Genomic DNA, 22,995 nt, shown 5'->3' on the forward strand with positions numbered 1-22,995 from the left:
CCACTGGTCAAAGTGGCATCGGTGCACACGTCTATGGTGGCAGGGGGCGCAGAGTGGCAGCAGAGCGTCAGAGCGCAGCAAAGCAGCAAAGCTCGCAGCAACAAACTGCAAAGCAGCAAAGCTCGTGGCGAACGGTTGCGAATTCTCCTGATGACCATACACGGTACAGAAAGTTGTAAAGCTTGCACAATGCCAGGGAAATCAGCGGGATGCCGAACAATATTTTCCGGCCACTTCCGACCAAAGGACGGAAATGAATTTCGGGGAGTAATTATCGGGTTTTTATGGGTATTACACGAAAACGTCAGGCCCTAACTATGGGTAGACCCTGATGTTTTAGGGTTAAACCCGATTTTCTCCCGAATTTGCACCCCGAATTGAGGTTCACCTATCTAGGGTTAAACCCGATTTCTACCTGCAAAACTGCACCTAGGCTAGGCACCTCAAGGCATCGACATACTAGTTGCTCACAAAATATGCGACTGCCCCTTACTTCTGGCACTCTGGATAAACGGTACAGTGAACGTTTATTCTACAATAATGCCCGATTTCTCCCCGAACTCAGTCTGATGGTAATTTTTCTGCCCGAATTTGCACAAATTTTTTACATCAATTTAATGACCCGATTTCTACCCCCCGAATTTCGAAAAATATAAAACCCGAAAACTTCAGGGTCTAACTATGGGCCATACCTGGGACTCACTGTACAACATTCAACACACAAGCACATGGGAAGAAAAATATTTATGCAGCCAACTGACCTTCAGGTGGCTGAGGAGGCTTAACTGGTAGTACATTCAGGAGGTCGCTAACCACTTGTGACACGAGGCTTCCAACTGAAGAATTCCCTGGAGGTTTGCTTGGAACACACTTCAAAATTTGCACCGCATTGGCACCAGTGTAGCGGCTATCCTCTCCATCTGCATCCATCATGTGTGAGAAGGATGAGGTAAGCAAAGGAGTAATATTACCTCTTTTAGAGGTAGGAAGGAGGGAGATGCGAAGGCTACTGGTGGCCACATCACAAAACAGGGCGGCATCCCGGCACGCTGCAGGGCCCAACACCCTCAGCACATAATGGAGCTCCTTGGAACTCATGGGGCTGCTACCACCACTTGTCATGGTGCGAATCACCTGTGCAATGAAAAATAGCTCCATTAGGACCATTGGCTACAGTTAAGCTGTGCAGCACTGCTGAAACAAGGTGATTAAACTTCATTCCTCAAACAAGGTTTAAAGCTGCAGTATCACAGGTACACTGCTTTAACGTCTGTGTAACCACAAAGTTTTCAGTAATTTGATAGGGCATCAGAACACAGGCTGTGTTACACCAACCAATATGACCATGGCAACAGCCATTGCAGTTCTGTACGACAAGTGTACGTATGGTAGTACGACGCCCCAGAAAAATTAAAGCTCAAACCTTCACTTCAAAGTTTCACTATATTACTGCTGAGGAGCTTTAGTTCATTGAATTGGTTAATTTAATGCAGCATTTCTCCTACAACTCCTCAACTTTTCTATATTTCTTGAGTGGGAAGAGTAGCTGGAACATCTTAAGGGGGGGGGGGGGCATAAAATGTGAGAGGCTACTGATGAGATGCATACCTTGTCCATGGTATGAGCCAAAGTGTGCGGTTCTTCAATAACATGCCGCACCAGGAGAGAGGCAAGTGATGCAAATCCTGAGAAGGCAGAGGCCTGAGTTAGTCCCAGAAGGAGCCGGGGTCCACCCAGAGAGGCAAATGCCGAGGCTGCTTCATGACAGCGTGTTAAACGCAGCAGCAGCCGCAGGACACCATGCAGCGTATCTGGTTCCACGGGTATTCCAACGAGTCCAACGCATGCCCTGCACATCTTCTGATTAGCCATGACACCTACCTGAAACGCATCACCCACCTGACAAGAGTAGAGCACTGCTCAGGCGTGAGGCCACCTCTGTTGACTGGTGTTGCAACGGGTGCCTTTCCATCCCACGCTAACATGACTGGCCGCCAGTTGCCAGTTTCCTCATTTATCTGTACCATAGTTGAAAACTGCACGGTGTACTTCCGCCTGCCAGCGGTAAAGTGCACGTTGGCTTCTCCCGCACAGTAAGCGTCGTCAATTGCTTTATTGTTGCTGGATGTGTACGTGTTCCAACGTCCTGTGCGGTCATCAAACCACTTCCATTGACGCTTCGATAGCTACAGCAGGAGGGCAAAGAACAGTGGTCTGTTGATTAGCTATTTATTCTTGAAGGCAATTAGAAACAGATTGTTACATAGATACAGTTTAGGAGGATAATCCAGAAAGTAAAGACTGTCTGTGCATAACTGCTATGCAGGTCATTCCCTCTCCCCAATTCAAGGTTGGTCTGTTTTCCTCATCTCTTTTCTTAGTGCTCTGAGCGTCACGTTCCTTAATACATACTTTTGCGAAGTACATAACGTTATTCGATCCTTGAATGCTCGGTAAGTGAGACTTGCCGATATTTATTGTCATTTACTGCAGGTGTGCAATGATATGGTAATGAATTAATGGAATGTGAGAAAGTGGTGTGAAAAGTTTAATAATGGACAAAGAAACATGCATGACGAAGCTCGACCGCAATGCCCTTCACTTGTCACAGATTTGAAGAGTGCAGTGAACCTTTTTCACAAACGTTTCTTATTCTTAGCTTGGTGAAATTGTATCAGAACATAAGGCTTACAACAAAATTTGTGCATGATGGGTTCCATGGCAGCTGGCAAACACAAAATCAGAAGAATGGGGCCAACATTGATGTTTTTGCAGCGATATCATGCAGATGAAGAAGACTGCTACTGGTGACGAGACCTGGGTGTCTCATTTTACCCCAGAGAATAAGAGTCAGTCACTCAAACAGCATCATCCCAACTTTCCCAATAACACGTAACAAAAATTTAACTGGACCTTTTTAAGCCAAAAACACATGGTGATGATTTCCTGGGTTCGTAACTGCATTCCTTTAGTGGAGTTCATGCCAAAAGGCTCTACAATAAATGTCGACCAGTACTGGGACTAGAGCCCTGCACGGGCCGACTTTTCCGGGCCCGACCCAGCCCAGGCGCGTCGAAAAATGACCCGGCCCAGCCCGGGCCTTCGTGTTTGTATGCGGCCCGGCCAGATGGCCCAGTGCATAGAGCCCGGCCCGGCCCGGCGGATCAGCATGTAGATCCCGGCCTAGTATTTCCAGCTGTGACGAACGTGTTTCAAGCTCTTACCACGCAAATTTATAAGAGAAGACACGGCCACAAACATACAAGAACTGTCGGTTTAACACCACAACAGCACGAGACCAAATTAAATCCAGGACGCACGCTGGCAAGTGTGTTATCATTACACTACCAAGTTTTTATGGATGTAGAGGGTGCTGTCGACAAACTCCTCCTTACCCCTCTCACCAAGCTTTGCGAACGTGTTTGTGAAACACGTGAGGAGTCAGGAGTAATGTTTTTTTTTTATTGCATGTTAGCGCCGCGAAGCAACTGTGGCTATGAGTGCCGTACAGACAGATGGAGAGAGGACAGCAGGAAGGAGTGGGGGACAGGAGGTTAGTATGCGTCCTGGGCTGACTTCAGGGGGAACTGTGCCAACATTCGTCTGGAAAGTCTTCGGAAAACCCAGGGAAAACCTCAGACAGCACAGCCGGCGGTATGATTCGAACCCACCACCTCCCAGTCTTCAGCACGACTTTGGCTACCACCAACGAGTGGATGCCTTAGCCCACTCCAGCCGCTGGTAGCCATGCCGCTGGTAGAGCAATGTAAGGTGGCTTTGAGAAGGTTATAGAGGGTCGAATCATACGCATAATGCAGTGTCCCTTGCTTGTTTTTGCAAATACTATGCACAGGAATGACGCAAGCACGTGATGATATGAACTAATAGTCCTTCATTGCGTGGCATTAGCTGCGTGACCCGGTCGAGCCCGACTCTCGGAAACATGTTTGTCGGCCAGGGCTCGGCCCGGAGCACACAGCCAATGACAAGCCCGGCCCGGCCCACGGGCTGGGTCGGGCCTGTGCCGGGTCCGGGGCCCGGGCCCGTGCAGAGCTCTAATTATGACACTCAAAAGACCACAGCGAGCCAACCAAAATCGGACACGTGGAAACATTTCTCACTGCATTGTTTTTCAGGACAATGCTGCTGTCGCTGCAACCCAAGATTTGTTGGGCAGTTTTGGGTGGCATGTGTTTGATCACCCACTTTTTGTCTGGAGTTTGATTAGAGGGATTTTCACCTTTTTCCAAAGCTTAGAGTTTATGGGCAGAAAACATCGTAGAGGTTTTTGTCTGCAACATATACCTTGAGTATGAGAAACCACAGAAAGGACATACACACCACAGGATGAGCTTACAGTTAACAATGGACCTTTTTCACATATACTGTATAAGTGTTGTTTTTTTCTTTTTTTGCGTGTGCCCCCAAAATCGCGAGTTTAAGTTTCCGCGAACATGACAACCGATATGATGCTCAGAACGAAGAAGAAGAAAATTTGCAAGTGAAAAAAAGTAACAACAATAGTAGTGGATTAGTACCTATTTATTACAGGATATTTTACATGTAGTTTGAATGCACGTTAAATCACACTGACAAATTATTGTGCAGACCTGCATACTATGGGGATAAATGCTAACATTTTCAAATCCACATCCCATCAGAGCTGGGTGCTGCTTGAGCGAAGTGTACACTTCCATGAGCCACGAAGCATGCAGCGACTTCAGGATGTTAACTCGCAAGTCCAGCTTTGTTGGAGACGGGCCTGAACTCTTCATCGAGTTCTGGACGACACTCGCGTACCAGCGCAGTATACGAAGCAAAGCAGAACCTATGGCCTCACAACGGGGAACAGAAAGGTAACCGTCCGAGGCTATTTAGTAGGGGTGTGCGAATCCGAATATTTCAAGTCGAATCGAATATCGAATCGAATGGGGGAAAGAATTTCGAATACCGAATCGAATATCGAATATTTGTGCAAAATTTACAATGTGACTTTAGCACTAAAAGTTTCCATTTTGTAGCGCATGGCTTTAGTGTAATTTTTCTGGCATTAACTGTCACGAGAGAGACATGCAATTCTTCTGTTTAAAGCCCCTACTCTTTAATTTTACATGAGAGTGCTTCCTGCTTTTCATGTGAGCCTACACTTACTGGGGTACTGGAGTGGTTACCTTCATTTCAAAATTTTATGTCCAGCAGTAGCATGTTATACGGATGAGGCTGTAATTGTTTCAGACAACCACAGGCCATTTGTGAAGCAAACGAATTGGCATCCTGCCTCAGTTTTGCCATGAACACTCTTTAGTTTCTTTGCACTCGTCCTAGGAAGTTGCACTACTGAAATTTTAGATGTAAAGGACATCTTTAAGACACCCTTCTTGTTCGTGGGCTGTAGTCATTATTCGAGAGTCCTAACTTTTTAAAGGCAACCTTACAGACATCAAATCAAAGTCCCTCGTCGGCACTGCTAAACTGCATGTGGGAGAGGCGCCGCCCCTTCCACAGACGATGTCTACAAAACTAACTTTGGATAACGTTATCTTAAACTAAACACCGTCCAGCCTGTGTTGGTCCTGCAGCAAGGGCAATTTCGTAAAGGAGGCTTCACCTCATACACGGAAGCATCAGGTGAAGCCCACTTTCGGGTTGTGTCGTTCATATTCGTGGAATAGTCGAATATTCGAAAAATCGAATATTGAATATTCGATTCGCGAATCGAATAGTTCGAGCGTTTGATATTCGATTCGATTCGAGAATTCGAATATTCACACACCCCTACTATTTAGAGGTCGAGGTTATTTGGCTAGTGTCATTGTGCAGAGAGTAGCGTTCGACCTAGGAGAGTCTTCTTCCCACTTTGGACCATAATAGATTGTATGCCATTCATGGGATCGCAGTTGATCTGACGCGATCACGAATTTGAATGATCTGTTCAACGGGATCGTGAATTTAAGTGCCAGAGAAATACTTTTCGCGCGAGTGGCCTATCAAAACGCAAATACACTTATACAGTATGTGTTGTATCCTAGTGGCTCTCCAGCGAACCACCCTCAAATTGTGCCAAAACAAATCCACGTGGGTAGCGCGAAGGACCAAAGACTGTCTTGGAATGGGACTGACGAGTTTGCACCGCTTGCACAGTGTCCCCACTGGTCCCCACTTCTGTCGTCCCCATCCAGCGCCATCTATTGAACACCGAGATAAGCATGTCTGGCACACCCAAGGTCATTGGTGCTGCAGCGCATGCGCATAGGCAGTTGTGAAAAAGGTCCATTGGTTAAATGGACTACAACAACAGGATTTTAAGCCAGCGAACAGATATGATAAATGCTTAAATGAAAGAGGTGATTGTGTGGAGAAATAGATTAAGGTACTGTGGGTTTAAAAAACATAATTGAACAATAAAATATTTTCTTGATTTTTTAAAAATAATCAGTCTTTACTTTCTGGATTACATTTGTATATTGACGTTTTTATATACAGTAAACTACTGATAACTCGAAATTCAATACCCAGAGTGGTCAGTTCGACTTACGGGGCATTTTGACTTATGAAGTCTGGATCAAATGTCAACGAAGTTTTTCCAAAAATAATTCAAATGAGATCAGAAAACATTAAAGACAACTGGTTGATTGTTTGCAGCTGACTAGAAACAATAGGCAACCAATACCTTGTTTCCAGTTGCAAAAAGCTCTTCCCTGAACCACATTTTTCGTACTTTGGACTCTAGAGCAACCGATTATCACACGCAACAAGGAGGCTTGGGAGTGGATTAGATCATGCTGCTGTCTTCCAGCCTGATAAGTCTACATAGTCCAATACAGAGCCAATGAAAAATCATGTGACACACTGACACCACTAGGCTAGGCCTCTGACACCACCTCTGGTCATGTCTTGAAGACAGACAGTAATATCAACGTTAAAGCGGCATTAGTTGAACACTGCCTCTAGTGAAACAATGTGAGGTGATAGCAGTGGTGGAAGCAGATGGCAAATCCTTAAGTGAGATTGGATTACTGTAAGCATATTTTTATTTGGGATGTATTAATTTTTGCAAAATTGCGACTGCTAAAAATTCACAGAAAATTGTACTCACGAACAAAGCTTAACATTCATCCCGCGAAAGGAAACAGCCCTGGAATCATGAAATTAAATAGACTTCGCAAGTGACTGAATGCACGATTCGTGAAAATTAATAAATCGCGAATAAAAATACGTTTACAGTATGCAGACTTCTCAGGCTGGAAGACAGTAGCATGGTCTAATCCAATCCTAAACCTCCTTGTTGTGTGTGACAATCAGTTGTTCTCGAGGTAAAAGGAGGAAAAAAAAGGAGGAGAAAAGGTAAAAGGAGGTGGTTCAGGGGAGAGCTTCTTGTTTGAAATGGAGGCAATTTCAAGTCATGCAAGTTCAACTTAAGCAGATGTTATTTACAAGGGGAATAATGTGACATATGCATGGTACATCTGAGATGTTTGTGTTATGCATCAATTTCTACTAAACCGTTTTTTACTTGAACGAAGTTTACTGTACCTGACATTTTGATGGCAGATTTTTTTCCTTATTTGTGTGCAGCACAACATACTCTCTGGGCAAATTTTTATACACACTTGGGACAAATTTCACAAGTCAAGACACTCCAGTCAAACAAATATCTCTGGATGCTAGAGTTACCAGTGGCTTCCTGTCCTAAGTGTTGAGTGCAGAGAACCAAGGGCTCTGAGTGAGTCCTACACTATGAGATTGTCCTGTTAAGAACCTTTGATTCTGACAAATTTCCCTGACAATATCACCTTGCATATGGTATACGATAGTCGAAAGTGTTATTGCCAGTGACAGTTTCTATGTCAACGAATTATTTTTACTCTTGTATTATAAGGAGGTGAAGTCTGAAAGGGTACCTGGAGCAGAGGGCCTCTTCGCTTGGAAGCCACGGATGCTTTCTCGTACAGGTCAATTAACAGAACAAGAGAGACCAACCACCTGCAATAATGTGGGCTTGGTATATCACCCGGGCAGCTTTTACGCACAAAGGGACATCTTATTTCAATGAGAACTTACTTGGGTGTGACACCTTCTTTGTTGGGCAGTACCTGGTAGGTAGCATCCATTAGGCTTACCAGGATGTCAACCAGCTGATGTTCTTCCATCAGAGCAGCACACGGAGCACGCATTTCCTATGTGCATGCCCAAAATTTTATCCATGTACAAGGGTACAAAACGAAAAGTCAAATTGCATAAATCAATGCTGATGTGTGTGTATGAAGTCATGTGAGCAAATAAGGCCCTTCTTTTTCTGCTGCGGCAAATCCTGAATTCCGCAGCAGGGAACTATGAATTCTGCATTTTTCTGCGGTAAAAGGCAAATTACCCTAGTTCAGACAGAAAATGCTCTCTGCTAGCTCAGAGCGTGGAGGAACACAGTTACAACTCCCAAAACTTTTGTGACTTAGCATAACAAGATACACTTTACTTTCTTCTGAGAGGGAGTGAAGTTTGTTACTGACTATCAAATTGTACTTGCTAAGTAACCTCTCTGCATGTACAGAGTTTACTGTCACACAGAGTTACTTGACAGCTATGGACACCAAAGCAGGGGTCAGCGTTTGCATTCCACTCCAGAATTCCAAAGAGTTGAGGGTTAGAGAGAGGAGTTAGATGGTTGCTCCAGCACAGAGGGGGCCATATCTCAGCCTGGTGGCCTTATCCAGTTGGCACATCTACGCTGTAACGCAAGCTGACCCGGTCTCAGCAAAGTCCACTCATCTCGCGCATGAACTGAGTTAAGCACGCGGTTTCTGCAAAATTCTGCGCAAAACCTCACATTCTGCGGCAGACCCACAATTTCGCAAATTTTTGCAGAAACGCGGAACTGCAGAAAAAGAGGGGCCTTATAGACAGGTCCACCATAACAGCACGCGCTATTAAACGCCCCCACCTGACCATGACTGACCCTGACCACCTGACCCTGACGGGGACCATGACCCCACCTTTATGAGACTTCACAATCTCGTGAGCTAACTCAGTTACTTGTAAGTACTTACTGAGAAAATGTCTAACAACCATAACTAACAGTTCTGTTTCTAAAATGTGCAACTACTTCCTGGTGTCAAGGAGAAAAACACTATGGTATCTAACAGGGATTGGCCAACTGAATCTGCGAATCACAGTGCCCAAAACGGAAAATCGAATCTTTCAAATCCAGCAACCACGTTTGTTTGTTTGTTTTGAAAACTAATTGGAACCTCCAGAGTCCGCAGAAAGCCTGCACATCGGGTGTCATAGCTGATAAAAAACGCAGTAGGCTAGACCCTGAGCGGGTGAGAATGCTGGTGCTTTTGAACAAAAATGTGCGTTAATTTAAAACTTTCAGCTGTGTTTTCTTGTTTGTTTGTTTACATTGCTCTGGACTGAAAGAGTTCAGGCAGGCACTCTTAATTACAAGTTCAAAAGTAACATGGTTTTGCTTTTGATTGTTTCTTAGCTTTCAGGAAAGAATTCAGACTCGAGAGTTTATGTATTTCCTGTAGTCGATGAACAACATGCTAAATAAATTACATTTTTGAAGAAGTATACGGGTATGTTTTCTCGTGAAAGTTAACTATTATTTAATTTGTTTTTCATTAAACAAAGATATCAAATTCTGCAATAACACTTTTCAGTAGAAGTGTTTTTTCCCCCCTGGATTTTTAAACTCTCTTTTAGGAAAGCATTCAAGAGATTCAAGATTCATAAGATTCGTGGATTCGCAGAATCTTCCTTAAATTTGGATTCGGAAAATTTTTTAACAAATATCCTCTTTAACAAATTTACCTTTACATGGCAACTTTTTACATGGTCTCCAGAGTTTAGTTATAAAAGGATTTTGACTATCTCATAATAGCTCAATGTATCTCACAAACACAGGCAAACACAACGTGCGTTACAGTACTTACAATCCATAACGCAAAGTGGCGCAGTGCCCTGTATTCGCAGGGGTTTCTTACCTCAAAGAGAAGGGAGAAGAGGTGGATGCGAACAGCCGCCATGTTGGCTTCTGGAAGGGTGGTTAACCGAGATGCTCTCTCCTCTAGCGGTAGTTCACCTCCTTCAAGCAGCACACCCACAGAGCTTTTCACCTACGCAATACATGCAAAACCAATGTACAATGTATGGGCATTTGCAAGACCTCAAATAAACACAAAAAGCCACATAACTCAAACAGCAGAATTAAGGGACTCCCACGAAACTTATTTATACCCCTGTCAGACGACACGCTAAATGTCAGTTGTCATGTTGCAATGACATGTTCAGAATGTGGGATGGATTAGTGATGAGCACATATTAGAAGGAAAATGAAGGTGGCAAATGCTCTCTTCTTGCACTGACAATGCCTTCCGCATTTGTCGTGTAGGCAAGGAACTGCACGGTTTCACTGTGCTCTCACGCGTGAGGCCATCGTTCCTTATGGTAATGCATAGTTTGGAACAGCCTCATTGGAACAGCGCAGTAAAACCGCAATCCTCGACGATGTTATATGGCTGTGCTCATCACGCGTGATTGTTTCCGCACACGTTAGTGTTCAGCCCTTCTTTCGTTACACAGCGAAAATCTGTGCGCGTGGGTAAAAAAACTCGTGAGCCGCGAGTAAAACGCTCCATGCGGGTCGGGCTTAAGGCTATATGCGTCTTGCTATCATCTGTAACAAAAGTTAGTGCAGTTTCAAATGACTTTGCAGCGTTATTGTCGTCCTTGTTGGCACTTTTAACACACCGTCGCACAGCGCCAGATTTGGAGAAACTACCGTATTTACCCGAATGTAAGTCGACCCCTTTTTCCAAAATCGACGATCCAAAGTAGGGGGGTCGACTTATAATCGGGATCTACGCAACCACGTTGCTTTGCGGCTGAGCCGCTGGTCACGCGCACTCGCTTCCTCACTTGGAGGGGGAGAGAGGGAAGGAGGTGAGAGAGTTGAACATGCGACAAACGACAGCAATAAAAGCAGTCAAAACTAAAGTTCCTTCTTCCGTTCTCCGCCATGGTCAAAACGTGTCGTGACTACCCGGCGTCAACTGCGCTGCAGAACGAGAATTGGGCGTTTCTGGATGTCTCGTCAGACAATGAAGTAAGCAATGTTAAGGCACCTTCAGCTGCAGTGGGACGTACCGCGGATTCACCGAAGACGGGACGTTACTCAGCAATTGAAGATTAGTTCAAGGCATTTCCGCAAGAAAGGCGTGACAGTAAACCCCTTGTAATGTGCGACATGTTCCAAGAGGAGGCCAGGCTTCTTGCAAGTGACGAAGGAATGGGCTGTGCACAGTTTACGGCAAGCCGTCACTGGCATGCTGGTGATACCCAGCGGCCTCACAAGCCAGCTGCCACTGCTTGAGGTCAGCTTAAGCAAACCGTTCGAAAGCTATGTCGGACGGTTGTACAACGAATGGTTGGCAAGAGGAGGGCGCAAGATGACTCCGACAAGGCGGGCGGGTGAAGCGCGTGTCTCTGTCCGAGGTCTGCAGACGGGTTTCGGCGGCGTGGGCGGCAGCGCTGTGCGACATGGTCATTCGTACATTCAAGAAGTGTCGACTATGTGACTATTAATGACGACGCCTGCTACACCTTCTATGAGATCGAGGAGGTGTCTTCTGGCGATTAATAAATCTTTTACGTTTTTGTTACCACAAAACTTTTTTTTCATTTTCATGAAGTGGGGGGGTCGGCTTACATTCGGGTGAATACGGTATGTCGAAATATCGCCACGTCTCGCACCTCGATATCGCCGTCATCACATGCGACCATGATTCTATGATATATCGTTGATTACCACAAATCGAAACCGAAAAAACACGTTCGAGACGCTGGTTTTGGCTGTGCGTGCAGTGGCACTGCGAACAGCACTGCTCAGTTCAACCTCAACAACATTTGAATATGTAACCGGAATTTCACCGAACTGCAGGCCCAACACGAATGTTCAGAGCTCATTGGCAATCCACTAAAGCTGTGACTGTGCTGATGATGCATGGATTAGCGTACTGCTGTTTCGCATTTGGCTTGGGTGGACTCTAAAGTGGCGGCTGCACACAAACAGCGTACTAGTTTCAGTTTTGGTTACTGAACGTGTATCGACGGTGACGCATTCGCAGATGAGCGTACCTCGTCGCTTTGCAGCTGTTCTACTATACATGTTTGTCGCTGTTACAGCAACGTACAAATTCTAGCGCGCATCCCGCAACAGCATTGAAATAAGCTTAAATAATATTCGAAAAAAATCGAATATTCAAACTTTTACGAATATTTGAGAACATCGAATAGGAAATTTTCGAATATTTGCACACCTCTAGATATTGTGTGACTTGTCTTCCACCTTGTATGCGAAAGGATTGTTTGGTTATTGGCATGAACATCACTGGCAAGGAATGTCAGTTAGTGCTCCTCTGGCAGGTGTCAACTGTAAAGGACAGTTGCGTAGCACAAATGTCAGTTGACTAATTGACATTCAATTCGCCGTCTGACAGGGGTGAAAGTCTCTCCATTCTCACTATTACCATATCACCAGCAGACCACAAATATAACAAAAAGCAGCATAAATACAATGCCAGGGAATCAATCGTAATATACCTCTTGCAAGAGACCTGCCAGCATGTTATCCCTCCACTCCTCTCCATTGCGGGTTGCCACAGCCACCAGCAAATCACAGACCCTGTAGACGGTGTCTGGGAGTGTGTCCAAAAGACGGAGGCATCCTGGCAGCATCCTCTTGGTGAACGAGTCAATTATAGCGGGGTCCAGTGGATCCTCTGGTGTTTGTTCACGTTCTTCTTCCACCTTCTTCACTTCTGATCCATCCTATAAAAAAGTGGCACAAACAGCTCATTGCATTGACTGCCGTTAAAAAAATCTGGGGTGTACCTGTGAGACTAGGACATTTTCTCCTAGCGAAATAGCAATGGCTCGCATCATCTGATCTTCCTCAGACATTTCTAAATCCATACCTGCCAGATCCTGCAAAGGTAGACGTCATTTGCACATGAGCAAGTGGAGGAGTTAAGGTGACATCCTAATCATTGTCAAAGGTCCCACTCACAAGGCTCGGTGCACCTTCGAGTTCGGAAGAGGGTTGCAGAGTCACTGCAGGTGGTGGCACTGGATGACTAAGCAAGTAGTCAGTTGCCTGCTCCAGGGATGCAGAGTGGGTCAATGCTTCTGTGGCTAATTCACGGCAAAATCCCATGTCCATAAGCTGCATCCAAGAAAACCACGACAATCATTACACAGTGAGAAAAGGCAAAGAAAAAACAGTGCAAAGAAAAGGCATTGTGTACATGGTGTGCACACACCACACCATTCAAGCCATTACGAGTGCTGAGCAGTGGAATATGACAAATGCAATTAAAAGATTTATGGCCTTACTGCTATATCTAATTTTAATTTTAAAGCAGATTCACTCATCCTTTTTTTTTTTTTTGCACTATCGGTGTCGTGCCAGTATTGTGGAGAAAACCCTGGAAGGCTCAAGGAAGGAAAAGCGGAGAACAAGAAAATACGGACGATGAATGTATCATATCTACATACTGTGTAACTACACTATGTAACAACAGCAGTTTAGACATTCCAGCATGAAAACCACTTTACAAATGGAGAATATAGTGGCCGTTCCAACTGCACTTGAAACTTAATTGCATGCATGATGTTACCAACATGTTTGTTGTACTTTGACGTACTTTGATTCATGATTTAACGTGCTAGTGCAGAGCTTTATTGACGCTAATATGTTGTTAGTTGCCTCTCAAGAGGTAAGGCAACTTGGTTAGGCAACAAAACAGAAAAGAAATGCTAACTAAAGCAGTACTTCTCAGTAACACTTCAGCTAATGTGTGTTGTCACAAGCTAAGAGTTGCCTTTTGACGTAGAAAAATATGCTGCACTATTACGGTAGAATCTCGATGATACGATCACAGATTATATGAATTTCTGGATGATGCGAATTATTTTCTTGTTCCAGCCGGAACTCCTATTCTTCCCCCGTATTACAGTTCGGATGATACAAACAGGTTATCTTGCCTTTACGGGTGATACGAGCTAAGGAGGTGACAGAGGTCGTTCCCCTGTGACGCGAGAGCGCGCCAGTCATGCTGCTACTCCTTTTGAGGAGGGAGGGAAGGAGATCCTCACCAGGGACTCCCTTACATGATGTCGCACAATGCAAGCAATGACTCCTTTTGTTAAAAAAATAATAATAATGCCGTGATGTAACATGTCAGGTTTGATAGCAATTGATTCTGATTGATAGCAATTAACTCTGAGGCTGGAACACATAGAAAGGACACGTACATACAAAGCCTCAAGTGCCTAAGAAATTCTGTGTGTTCCAGCCTCAAAACATCAACTGCTATCATGTACGTCTCCCTAACGTCAAAGTACGTCATGGCATCGACCACCTGATGAGCCATGAACACACAAGGCTCGATGCCTTCGTCATTGCGCTGTTAGTCACTATTGCTGTTGACACCTTGCCTGCAAGCAGCCGCGATGGTCTCCTATTCCGCAACGCTCTCCGTTTCCGCAACAACTTTGTCCACATCAAGAAAATCATTTAGGCTGATTTCATCACGTATGCCGTCACAAGAACGAAGCGTTCCCCACGTGCTCGCAATGGATCTTTGCGTCTTGTGTTCTTTGCTGTTGCCTTCGTTTTGTACTTGGTTGCAACCGGACAGTTCGAAACAAGCATGAAAAGCGGAAAGGAGAAACCTCAGTAGAAAAATTCCGAACCTTCCAATGACTCAGACTTCCTTTTGTAGGCAGATTCCTCCTGACCTTAATTGCGAGTGTCCTTCCTTTGCCACGGGAACAGGACACTGGTTGCACCCTTTGTTTTTGTGACCCTGAAGTCAGCTTTGGGGTCACAAACCTTATCTTGTTCTTTCGCTGTATTGAGGAAGCAGCTAAACAGAATTTCGTTGTAGCGGTAGCGAAAATACATTGGTCTCTACGGCCCTGTGCCGGGGAATGCAAACTATTTCGCTCTATCGCAAATTTCGTTATATTGTGTTTCGCTGCAATAAGGTTTAACTGTACTTTGTGCATTCGCACAGCACTAAAAACTAATACTCGAAATGACAGACCTGCTGAAGGTGGTCTTGGTTAACTTCCTCCTGCAGTGTCGGTCCACCTGGGGGAGGAAGCGTCGGTCGCACAGTGTTATTGCTCGCTGCCGGAGGCTCAGCTTCTTTTTCTAGTTTCTCTTTGATGAGCGCTTCCCCACGAAGTAAGTGGCATAAGATGGCCAGCATGGACTCTGACATGCGGTCTCCATATACTTTGAGGGGCTTGCGGTCCCACAACTGCATCATGGCGTCGAAGGCTCGTTTGTGGGTGTGGATCAGGTACAGGACCGGATCAAAGGAGGGACCTCCCCCTGCTGGCAGTGTGTGAGGAGATTCCAACACCATCTTAGGATTAACCATCTTCTCCAGTAGCATCAACCATGCATCTAGGAACTCTCCTGTGCCCTCAGGCAACTCTGGACTCTCCATGCCTTCAGATGGTGCCACCTTGCCACCACAGCTCAACGCCCAGTTAAATGTCCTGGCAGGGATTAATGTGAAGTGAAATGTGTTAAAGAAAGCCAATCAAACGTAACCCAGCAAGTAGCGTGAAAAGTATACCTTTTTTTAACATAAAGAAATGCTACAGTCAAATACCGTCATCAGGTTCCATGCATTATAGCTATTGGTGAATGTGTGGTACCACATTCCTCTGTGTAAGCTGACAAAAAGGAAGACCCAAATATGCTGACAGTACATTAAGAGTACAGCCTCAAGTCAGGAGCCTTTACTGCGAACAAAGAGAAGAACAGTTTCTGTTCGCAATGTCGGGGAAATATACATGTCGAAGGAGGATGAACGTCTTGCATCTTCTATGGGTATGTTTCAACCACTCACCACTCATGCCAGAATAATTTCATGTATGACCTTATCTTACTATGAATGCAAAATCTTTCACAGACTAAGTTACTAAATAAGGGATACATTAATATCGGCAAACTAGATCGTGCATTCTTCTAGAGTGAGGGGGAGGAAACACCTACAGACATGCCGTGAACTTTTTAAATATATTTTTCTTTCGAATACCGCCTTGACACAAACACCAACCTAACATAACATATAAACATATGTTAACATAACATAACATAAAAAAGACCAACCTAAATTATGAACCATTGCCAGATTGATCTTTAAGAGCAACACACAAAGCAAGCATCTTTGGATGCACATGGCAGTCTCCAGACTGGAAACCAGTTTTTTTGCATAGAAGGCAAAATAAGCTTGCATTGCCGGTGAATACTGTAGAACAAACGTGACGAAGGCTCAATCACTTCCTAACTCACTTCAAGGGCTGGTATGCAATCTTGTAAATAAAATTTTTCTAGAGGTTGCAGACTCACTCAAAGAAGGCGTCCTGCCCACCAGAAGAGAGGAACTTGTGTAACATGAGGTGGTAGGGATACTTGCGCTCGTCAAACAACATTGGAGACGTGAAGCCAACCGAGCAGATGTAGAAGGTCAGCCTGCATGGTTGCATACATAATTTGTAGCGAGAGCAAGTTTAGTGTAGTTTAACTTACCGAAACTTGGGCAAAGGTGAAGTGAGAGGGGGCTCCCATGAGAGACCACTTGCAAGGAGTCGTGTAAGAGCCGAGGCAACTGCACGAGCAGAGGGAGATGGAGACGTGGGCGACGGAGGCACCTGCTGACCTCGTCGTTGGCGCATTGGTGAGCCCACACAAAGCTACAACAGTGAGATTACCAATTGCGATTACCAATGCTACAGCAATTACCAACAGCAAACATGACAATGCTTTCTTAGAGCCTACTGCTCCACAGCGAAAATAATGACTACCAGAACGCAGTTGCTCTCTGGGTACATACGAGGGTGGTTCCATAAGTTTCCGGCCCGAGGTAGAAAATGCGTGTGAATTTGAAAATGCGATTAAGGACGCGTGGCGAAATCCACCACCCACCCTACAGTCCAGACTTGGCACCGAGTGAGAACTTCCTGTTCTCAAACTTGAAGAGGGATCTTAGAGGACAGATTTCAAAACGATAGTGAGGTGCAAGAGGCAGTTTTCCAGCATTTTGCGGACAAAACTTCGGACTATTTTTTCAAGGGTATAAGAATGCTGGTTGAAAGGTGTCAAAAGTGCATCGGAATTAATGGTGACTATGTCGAAAAGATACACTTGCTTCGTCTCTATGACTATTAAAAGTTGGTCGGGCCGGAAACTTATGGAACCACCCTCGTAAATTCTTGAAAAAACATGAAAGAAATCAGACAAAATATCGACCAGTCAAAAATCTCTGGGTTGGTAGTGATCACAGGATATCACTACTCTACCAACAGTGACCACTTTAGTTTGTTACAATAGCTCAACTTTTTCCAACGTTCCCTTGTCGAAGGACGTAGTGGGGGAGGGGAGAGGACGAAACCTACTCTATAACCTATTGATTGGGGGGAGGGGAGGCGTTCGTCCAACACCATCCCATCTATGATCCGGCACTGTTCTCACTGCTGTTTCAGAAAAATGTGGCACTGTAAACTCGCTGCCATTGTCAGCAGAAGGAAACTGAAGGGGTAACTACATATCACCCTTGCGCCACTTCTCCATGGAAATCTTAGCGTAGCCAGCATTTCGAAGTTATATTAATATTAAAATTTAAAATAGTTACTGAAACACCCTGCGTATATCCACATACAGCATTACCACAAATAGCCTCTAGTTTAGTTTATGACGCTCATCAAGTAAAGTGGACATTACACTGATGGATCGGCTACAGACAGATATCAGCAACAATTATCAATAAATAGAGACCTGAACAATGCAAGGCACATGAATAATACTGTTTCTATGCGTCTGCTCAAAGTATACATAGGAATGTCAGACTTTACTTGCAACTAACAAAAAGGGGGAAGCACTTTTTCAGTCCTCAGCATGCAGTGAGCAACTCCAAATGTGTAGACATTTGCACCTGTGCAACAAAAAATGTATTTGGGGAAACGTAGTCACTGTGGCCAAAAAGTTTTGGGAAGGAAAACTCAGTTTCTGCCGAAACTGGAAACTTCAACAGCTCAATAGTTGGGCCCCAGATAAAAAGATTTAAGTGCTGAGGTCCTAAAGTTGTGAGCTCTACAATTCCGTAGTCAAAGCTGCAAAGAAGATGCCTACCTTGACCAAGAGGCCAAACAGCTCGGCAAGAGCTCGACCAAGACGTGAAGCTCCTGTCAGAAGGGGCTTTATTTGCCTGACAGCTGCCTTTGCCTTGCTACCCTTGTTTTCTGCTTCATCAACCTAGGCTCAAAAGTTCACCAGTGGGGTTAATCAGATGATGATCAACAAACATCTTCCATGTGTATGAAAGTATGACACACTCTAGTACCATGAACAAAATGTGTGGGGCGCTAGAAATATCCAGAAATCAGGTTAATTAGTTGTATAGAGAAGATTTTGGTTGTACATGCCTTCAAATGGCATGGTGTCAATTCTTTACAAAGTTGTGCAAGGGTATTTTTACGAGAATACCATAATTTCATGTATATACCGCAATCTGCAGATTACCTGTTTACAAAAAAAGTTTTTTGGTGCCATGCCATGGCTTATCTTTCGAAAAGTTCTCTCCCAAAATTTCTTCCAACACAGCCGTCAAAAATGAGTGTTGTACTTTGTTGACTGGTATATCTGAAGGCAACCTATCTCCTCATTGTTTGCATCTTTGCACACAAAGACCACTGGCCCTTTGAGATTGCTAGAATCCCCTGCTGAATGCATCCCTACTTTCCCTGTCCTCATTCTATGGCTAACAATTCCCCATTTTGGCATAGAACTAGGGCTGTGTGAATACAGTAAAACCCGCGGATAACGATATCCCTCGTAAAACGATGGTTTATGATTTTACCGTCAAAATATTCATTATTTCAATGGGGAAACGACCCGCGTACAGCGATGGAGACCGCGGTTCCAAGTACTCGTATAACAATGTTGGACGCTGTTCCGTGCGCATAACCAAGTGCGCGTCAAGAGATCCTTTCGTGCGGTGCCTTTGTCAACTGACAGTCTGGATGTTTACACACAGCATAACACACACGCAGCCTTCAGTGTGCATATCATTGGACTATCCTGACACTGATTCCTTATTTAGGTGCAGTATTTGAATATCTCGATCAGATGAGGAGAGGCAACTTACGCGAGCGCAACATGAATCCACGCACAAGAATGGCGAAACTAAACCAACAACTGACAGTGACTGCACACGCGCATCCAACCCACACGCCGCTGTTGCGCAATTCTGAATCGTACAGTTAAACCTCGATATAACGGATTCGATAAAATCTGCTATTTACTTCGTTGAACTGAAATTTCGTTACGTCGAAAATGGCCACTTAGCGTGCAGAAACTCAGTTCTAGACATGAGTAGACACTTATACCATGTTTATTTTTTGTTGAAGTAGTCTGTGAGCTTAGTTTGTACTTTATTTTCAACTAGTGTCACGAGCACGTCGCGCATGCCTCTTACACTGCATTAGCTTCTGCTTGATAAGGGGTGAGAGTGGTCAGCCAAAGTCTAACGGCTCGCTATTCTTCCTCATAATCTTCTGAAGGGCTTTCGACGACTTCTTTCACTATGGGTATTCATTCGTTCTTTCGACGCAGCATGAATACAGTTCTTCGCCTTCAAGATCGTCGAGAGTGAACTCTGGAGTATGCCATATCTGTTAATTAACGATGTCCTTGTTCATTTCTCTATCGCGATCAAGATATTTTGCTTGTCCTCCAACGAAAGAACTTGACTTTCTGTTTATCGGGCTTGCCCATTGCGAAAGAACACGTGAGTGCGGAGCAGCTGCGGCGGAGGTGGCGACGGGAGAAAGAGAGATTCCACGTGACGCGTACCACGTGCGCTCTGCACGCATGCCTCCTTACACCTTCGCCTGCATATACTGAACCAGGGTGTCGGAGCGAATCAAAAACCGGAACCGAAAAAAAAAAAAAAAACACCCTATTTTGGTGCGAACCAGAACAGAATCAAAACCGTATACGTTTTTTTCGCTCAGGAGGGAAACCGAAAAATTTATTTAACAGTTTTCGGTCCAAGCAAAAACTTCGCCGGTTTGGACTACGAGTAGGCAAATGGAACTGTCGTCGTGTGTTCTGAAGTCATGTCATGGATACTTTACGAGGGTCACGGTTACGGTGCCGGTTACGGTCCCCTGTTACGGTTACGGTGCAATGTATGTCGGTAGACTATGACCCTTAGGCTCCCTTTGTAGCGTTTTATCGTTCGCACACATAGATGTACATGTGACCGGTTGTGACTCTCTAGCAATGTGCGACCCAAAGGGCTGCGAAACGGCTTCTCTATCGGTAATCTCTCGCAACGTGTCCCTTGTTTGAGAGCAGCGAAGTTGAATACATGTACGTATCCGCGAGGCAAGCACGTGCGAAGTGGCGCCTCTTTTGTGGACAGGACACAAAGAAAAGAAAATGGAGCCGTCGAGCGCAATTGTGAGTGAAGGTGTTCCTCGATTTGCGTTGTACTCGTGCGGTAGAGGTTGCTGGTGAGGAAGCAGAAACAGGCATTCGGATGGGATGCGATCGCACCAATCGAGCAAGGAAGTACTTTACGTATGACATCACGACAAACAAGTCAGTCTGTATCATGCGCTTCAAGAAAGGAGAATGCCTATTTGAACAGACAGCCACCTACAGGAGCCAGGAGCTACCAATTTCACATCTGCCTATTAATATTAAATACCATGTATGCATATAAACGGGTTTACATTTTGCAGCATTTATTTTTTTTTTTCTGGGAAAGAATATCAGCGGAACTGGTTAAAACCGGTATGACCAGTTATTTTTTTGCTCCGGAGCAGAACTGGTACCGGACCGTTTATGATGGAACAAAAACCAGAACGAAAAACATTTCGGTACAACACCCTGCACTGAACTAGTCTCTCCAGCCCTCTCCTAGATGGCACCGCCGCACGCCGATGTTGTTGCTCCGAGTTTTCTGACCATTGGCGCGGTGCACATTCTTCAGTGCGGCTTCGTTAAATCGAAGTCTCTAATACAAAGGGTTCTATGGAGATGGATTTGAGAAAAATCCAATACTTTGGTACATCTACAATTTCGTTATACTGAAGTTCGTTACCTCGGGGTTTAACTGTATAAGTTTTATTCATGCCACAATGCGTTCTAATGGATTTCCCACTCAAATTTTCAGCCATCTATTGCGTGTGTTTTGCTAGTGGAGGCTTGTTCCCAAGAGTGGATCCAAACAACACAGATTCTGCAGGACTGGCGAGAAGTTGTTGATAAATCGTTTGCGGACACACTTGATTTTGCGTTACGTTGAAGTCACGAGCACGGAGAGCTGGAATATTCCAAGACATTCCAAGACTTTGTTCGAAAGCCACGAATATAACATCATCGAATCGAATACTAGCGCTGAAAATGCATATTAGATTCATATTCGAAATGTCGAATATTTGCACAGCCCTAGTGATATGCAGTCGCCGAGCGAATCTCCAGACAGTGTTTTGTCAGACGTGCTCGATTATTCGAACATCATCATAGGATGGTCACACACCCCATTAAAGTTAATGTATAATAGTGTACAAAATTTCGGATACTGAATATCCCGCGGCTTCATTTTTTGGACTCTGCTTGTCCCCCAGCTTGTGCCTAGCCAGCAACCACCACAAATTATTGTCCCCAGCATGTTGAAAATGACCTGTACCCTCAATTCCATCTTTTTTTATTTTTATTTATAAATACTGTTGGCCCTTGACGAGTCGTAACAGGAGAGATGCAATTCACACAGCAAATATTAAGTACAGTAACTACTCAAAGTCAAAACTAAACCTGCAGTTCCTGCATGCGCCCAAAAACACTCACCCATGCAATATTGAAAAGAAGAAACAACAACGGAGGAACAAACAAAAAAGCGAGAAAAAATAAAACAAAATAAAAACGAAACATGAAGCTCATGAATGGACGTTTACATAAAGCTATCTAATGCCCTAATAAAAGCTGGTACATTGTGTAGATGTGCTACTACATTTCCTGGAAGCCTATTCCAATCTTCTAGAGTACGGACAAAATATGAGTGCTTAAAAATATTTATTCGCCTTTGGAAAGGTTTTAAACCATAGCGGTGACGTGATCGCAGTGCCATTCCCTGTTCCTCAGGAACAATGTAGTGATTCGCCTCAATCCCTAATTGTCTAATCATTACCCTACAAAATGTTTTTAGTCTTTAAATTTTCCTACGTTTTTCTAATGTTTCAATTTTTGCCTGATGTGTTAGGTCCTTTACTGAAACGTGTCTGCCATAAGCAGAGTATATAAGGCACGGTTTTGAATCTTTTCGATTTTTTCAATGTGAATCTTTTTATATGGGTCCCAGACATTACTCATGTACTCAAGAGTTGGCCAGATGATTGATTTGTAAGCTAGTAGTTTTACGCTAACAGGGGTTTTTTCGAGTTTTCTCCTTAACATACCTAGTTTCTTCATCGCCGAAGAGCATACTTTTTCTATGTGCACTCCGCAGTCCATCTTTGATGTTATGGTTCTGCCCGAGTACCTAAAACTTGTCACATTATTTAGAACAATATCGGAAGAACATCGGAACAATATCGTGAACTGCACCCTGCTATAGGACTGCAGGCTCAAGGGTATAGATAGGCTGCACGTCCAGTTCTGTTTTCCTGACACGGTCACAACTGCCATTAATTTGTCCTTCGCTTTTCGTGCGAGTGCTTCCTGATGAAACGCGTAGCGACCTTGACCCGCAGTAACGAAGCAATTTTTGTCTGAAATGATTTAGTCTATGAAAGACTGTGCCAAAATGGCGTCTGTTGCTTTTTTGCCATAACCTCAATGCAGTGGCACAGCTGGAGAGGGACATTCAAGAGTTCAAGCTGGTGCAACTTGATAAACAGTACCAAATT

The 22,995-nt window shown here is 44.4% G+C and overlaps 1 protein-coding gene across 4 annotated transcripts in view; it reads right to left on the reverse strand.

The window, feature by feature from the left end:
* LOC135396482 (E3 ubiquitin-protein ligase HUWE1-like) overlaps positions 1 to 22,995 on the reverse strand; it is a 146,706-nt gene that overhangs the window by 80,114 nt on the left and 43,597 nt on the right. For all 4 annotated transcript variants that reach the window (XM_064627475.1, XM_064627472.1, XM_064627473.1 and 1 more), the window contains exons 26-39: positions 18,212 to 18,334; positions 16,613 to 16,776; positions 16,433 to 16,555; positions 15,111 to 15,573; positions 13,070 to 13,225; positions 12,895 to 12,987; positions 12,604 to 12,831; positions 9,987 to 10,118; positions 8,062 to 8,177; positions 7,902 to 7,983; positions 1,900 to 2,186; positions 1,609 to 1,849; positions 972 to 1,134; positions 762 to 920 (exon numbers count right to left, since the gene is read on the reverse strand). In XM_064627475.1, the coding sequence (XP_064483545.1) occupies positions 762 to 920; positions 972 to 1,134; positions 1,609 to 1,849; positions 1,900 to 2,186; positions 7,902 to 7,983; positions 8,062 to 8,177; positions 9,987 to 10,118; positions 12,604 to 12,831; positions 12,895 to 12,987; positions 13,070 to 13,225; positions 15,111 to 15,573; positions 16,433 to 16,555; positions 16,613 to 16,776; positions 18,212 to 18,334 (2,530 nt within the window). The remainder of the gene's footprint in view (positions 1 to 761; positions 921 to 971; positions 1,135 to 1,608; positions 1,850 to 1,899; positions 2,187 to 7,901; positions 7,984 to 8,061; positions 8,178 to 9,986; positions 10,119 to 12,603; positions 12,832 to 12,894; positions 12,988 to 13,069; positions 13,226 to 15,110; positions 15,574 to 16,432; positions 16,556 to 16,612; positions 16,777 to 18,211; positions 18,335 to 22,995) is intronic.

The sequence above is a fragment of the Ornithodoros turicata genome, chromosome 6 (assembly GCF_037126465.1).
Source record: "Ornithodoros turicata isolate Travis chromosome 6, ASM3712646v1, whole genome shotgun sequence".
In the NCBI taxonomy this organism is placed as follows: Eukaryota; Metazoa; Arthropoda; class Arachnida; order Ixodida; family Argasidae; genus Ornithodoros; species Ornithodoros turicata.